This window comes from Apium graveolens, chromosome 2 (genome assembly GCF_009905375.1).
Source record: "Apium graveolens cultivar Ventura chromosome 2, ASM990537v1, whole genome shotgun sequence".
Taxonomy (NCBI): domain Eukaryota; kingdom Viridiplantae; phylum Streptophyta; class Magnoliopsida; order Apiales; family Apiaceae; genus Apium; species Apium graveolens.
In genome coordinates this window covers 47,149,622-47,153,681 of record NC_133648.1, presented here as the reverse complement: position 1 = coordinate 47,153,681, position 4,060 = coordinate 47,149,622, and the positions used below count along the sequence as shown (strand labels likewise).

At 39.2% G+C, this 4,060-nt stretch overlaps 1 protein-coding gene across 1 annotated transcript; it reads left to right on the top strand.

Annotated features, from left to right (window-relative positions):
• Positions 1-340: 340 nt before the first annotated feature.
• LOC141707379 (wall-associated receptor kinase 5-like) lies at positions 341-3,930 on the top strand. The gene is made up of 3 exons (XM_074510509.1): positions 341-1,365; positions 1,594-1,752; positions 2,495-3,930. Exons 1-3 carry the CDS (start codon positions 387-389, stop codon positions 3,712-3,714), a joined length of 2,358 nt encoding a protein of 785 aa, XP_074366610.1. The 5' UTR covers positions 341-386; the 3' UTR covers positions 3,715-3,930.
• The last annotated feature ends 130 nt before the right edge of the window (positions 3,931-4,060 follow it).

The window sequence follows — 4,060 nt, the reverse complement described above, 5'->3', positions numbered from 1 at the left end:
TTTTGTTCGTTAAGAAAGTTCGGCTCGGCTCGGCTCATCAGAAAAAAAATTAAAGCTCGGCTCGATTCGATCAAAACTCGACTCGGCTCGGTTCGTGAACAGCTCTAATCTCTGTTGTCGTTCGCTGTGCTATCATTGTCCCAAGTCTCCCTAAACAAAGACATCCAAGAAGTCGTTTTAGGCTTTTAGCAAAACAATGTCATTGATATTTTAAAATTAAAACCTAATACGAATTGACTTGTCTTCAGCGTGTAAAAGGCTCCCTACATGCAATTAAACGTTGACGACAATTGTTATTGACTTGTCTTCCGCGTGCAGATGACCTGGCTTAATGTTTACTGTACTGCTCTTTCTATAAAGATTGAAGAAACTAACACAATGGAAGGATGCAATATATCTGCTGTACTACTCTTTCTATGAGCATGTATTATCTACGTATACTTGTCTGCTTGTCGCTCACTTTGTTACTTCCCCGTAATATCAACACAGTGCAATCAGAAGTAGCAGCATTCGTACCCGAATCAGCACCGGCACCGGCACCGGCACCGGCAGAATTCGAACGTGCACCAGTTCTACCAGCATATGAAATTGCTAAGCCTAACTGTCGTTCCACATGCGGTAGCCTTGTTGTTCCATACCCTTTTGGCACAACCAAAGGCTGCTATCTTGAAAACAGGTCTAATTCTTTCCTCATTAACTGCACTGATGACACGCCTTTACTTGGAAATGGTAATTTACAAGTACTTAACATTTCACTTGATGGTCATATTCACGTTTTAGCTCCTGTAAGTAACGCCTGTTACGATGCGTTAGGAGAACTTAGGGATGGCATGCGGTATAACCTTGGACTATCAAAATTTCAAATAAACAGTACACGCAATAAGTTCACTGTTATCGGATGCTCGACTTTAGCACTTATTACAGGTTATCGGGTTCAAAACTATACGACTGGATGTGCCTCGGTATGTGATGGTGTTGAAAGCGTAGTAAATGGCTCCTGCTCCGGTATTGGTTGTTGCCAGACTTCACTCCCGAAAGGTGCAAGGGACTTTGATGTGAGTTTTCAGGCTTTTAAAACTTCAGTATTAGCAAAGGTTCCGTGTAGCTCAGCTTTCGTTGTTGAAGATGGTGCTTACAACTTTTCTTCTTCACACTTAACGGCATTGGACAAAACGTCATTCCCAGTAATGCTTGATTGGGCTGTTGGAAACGAAACCTGTGAGATGGCAAGGAAAAATAGAACAAGCTTTGCATGTGTCGCACCAGATAGCACTTGCATTGAGTCGATCTATGAAGGTGCAGGGTATCAGTGCAATTGCCCATCTGGCTATGAAGGAAACCCGTACTTGAGTAATGGTTGCATAGGTATGTGCTCATCCCAAATAGTTTGTTTCTTGCTCTGTCGCATTCGTATATTAACAAAACCTATGCTTTTCCTTTTTTGAAATGAGTCTCTACAATCTAAAGAAATTTGTCACTTATTTCAGTACTAAAGCTTAATCAATTCTAGCTAAATACAACGCATTTCAATCTTCTACTTCTTGATATTGCATCACATTCCGATACCTTATAAACTCCACTTAATTTTCCCAGATATTGACGAATGTGCAACTTTAAGGCCCTGCCATTCTACTGAAACATGTCGTAACCAGCCGCCTGGAAGCTACCTTTGTGAATGTCCACATGGTCTTAAAAATAGTACCCAAGGTTGTGTTAAAATAAGTCATGCTGCTGGATCTGGCATCGCAATAGGTAAGTAACCTGTCATTCTCTAATATATTACATATATGTTCCGGACAAGTGACCACTGGAGACATTTGAGCAGAACTTTGGGAACATTTATAATTTTGATCTTTTAGTTTTTCATAATAGCTGACCACTTTTTATACCTAAAATCTCATAAAAATCAACCTGATGTTGTCACCCTAAGGCCAGCCTTATATCTAGATGCTACAGAAATACATGACATAAACTTCTACAGAGCAATCTAATGTTAGTTTCCAAAACAAAAAGCTCATAGCAACTATAGAAATCAACCTGATGTTGTTAGCCCAAGGGCCAGCCTTACGTCTAGATGTCACGGAATAGGCTTCTACTTGGCAACATCCTCCTATACCGTAGCTGTGTTTAAATGGCATACGACATATAAATTGAGGAAAACAGAACACATGCGTGGAAAAAATAGAGGTTGAACAGAAGATGAAAGAGTAGAAAGGAAGAAGAAACGAGGGTAGCCTAGTTTGTTTTTTACTTATTATATTAATCTGTGACTGGAGTAGTTAATTTAGTAGCAATTTTGTGTTGCCATCTTTATATATGCCAAATGCAGCGTAGACAAGATAACATCAGATAGGAAATGATATATCATAATAAAATTGATAAATGTTATTGAAAACTTTCCATACATCAAAAACCACATTGAGGATATAAGCTTAAAGTATGAACTGTTGAAGGACCAAATCAGTAATTGGTCATAATGGTTTAAAAATTGCAGGTGTGAGCATGAGCCTTTTTGTTTTAGTTGTCGGTACTACTTGGATATACTGGTTGAAGGAAAAAAGAAAACAAATCAAACAGAAAGAGAAGTTTTTTGCGCAAAATGGTGGATTTATGTTACGAGAAAAGCTCTCCAAACACAACGAGTTATCCGAAACAACCAGACTCTTTACTGAAGAAGATCTCAAAAAAGCCACCAGCAACTACGCTGAAACTGGAATCATTGGCAGAGGGGGTTATGGAACAGTTTATAAAGGAGTAGTATCACCTGATAATGTAGTAGTTGCCATCAAGAAGTCCAAACCAAGCGAACAAAGCCATGTTTCACAATTCATCAACGAGGTGATCATTCTTTCCAGAATCAACCACATCAATGTAGTAAACCTAATAGGTTGTTGTTTAGAGACAGAAGTCCCTTTGCTAGTTTACGAGTACATCACTAATGGTACTCTCTCCGACCATATTCATGGTAAAGATAATGCCACCTATCTTTCATGGGAATTATGCCTACAAATAGCTGCAGAAATTGCAGGAGCAATTGCCTACTTGCATTCTGCTGCTTCTCCGCCAATCATTCATCGAGATATCAAAAGCGCCAACATACTACTTGACGAAAATTTCACTGCAAAAGTTGCAGATTTTGGGGCCTCAAAAGTAGTGCCTCGTGACCAAGCTGAAATAGCTACTTTAGTGCAAGGGACATTTGGATATATGGATCCAGAGTACTTGCACTCAAGTGAATTGACGGAGAAGAGTGATGTTTATAGTTTCGGAGTGCTTCTAGCAGAGCTTCTCACAGGAGAGCGTGCACTATCCTTCGACAGGCCAGAGAAAGATAGAAGTCTAGCAATGTACTTTATATCTTCTATGAGGACTGGCAATGGAATGCCTGACATTATTCACAAAAATTTGTTTAGTGAAGAGAAGAACATTCAGCAGATAAAACAAGTAGCTTTGTTGGCAGCAAGGTGTTTAAATGTGACAGGAGTCAAAAGGCCAAGTATGAAGGAAGTGGCAACGGAGCTGGATGGTTTGAAAACAATGATTGAGCATCCATGGGTAGATAAAGGCTGGACTGCTGATCATAATGAGACCGAGAACTTGCTCGGCCAGAGTGTGCTTTCAGATGCTATTGGCAGCACTAGTTTTGGTTATAGCTCAATAGTTGGATTCGATAACAGTAGTATTGAAATGACGAGGAAAGTACAATTAAGGTGATAAAGCATTACGTACTTGTTAATGGAGACCATTTGGCAAGTAAAGTTGTAGTTTAAGGAAAATCTTTCATATAATTCATCTTGTTACATGTTCACGGTGACATTTGTAGCTGAGAGTATTTGCTATAGCTCCATGATGTTGTGATCTACCTCGTGCAGTGCTAGAAATTTACTTTCAACAGTTAGAAACTAAATAATACGTTGTTGTTTCTCTTTCGATTTCAAATTCTAGAGCAATGTCTAGCAACACCATCCAAATTCTAATGTGAAGTTAAAGCTAGCTTTTTAGTGCATTCTGCAAATCATCAGAAAAGCTACCTCTTAACTTTAAAGTGACCCTTGGCAAC

Bases quoted from the DNA above. Each gene is read 5' to 3' on its own strand.
- LOC141707379 (XM_074510509.1), top strand. From the start codon at position 387: ATGCAATATATCTGCTGTACTACTCTTTCTATGAGCATGTATTATCTA. The intron at 1,366-1,593 runs GTATGTGCTCAT...TAATTTTCCCAG, and splicing joins CTTGAGTAATGGTTGCATAG to ATATTGACGAATGTGCAACT. The intron at 1,753-2,494 runs GTAAGTAACCTG...TAAAAATTGCAG, and splicing joins TGGATCTGGCATCGCAATAG to GTGTGAGCATGAGCCTTTTT.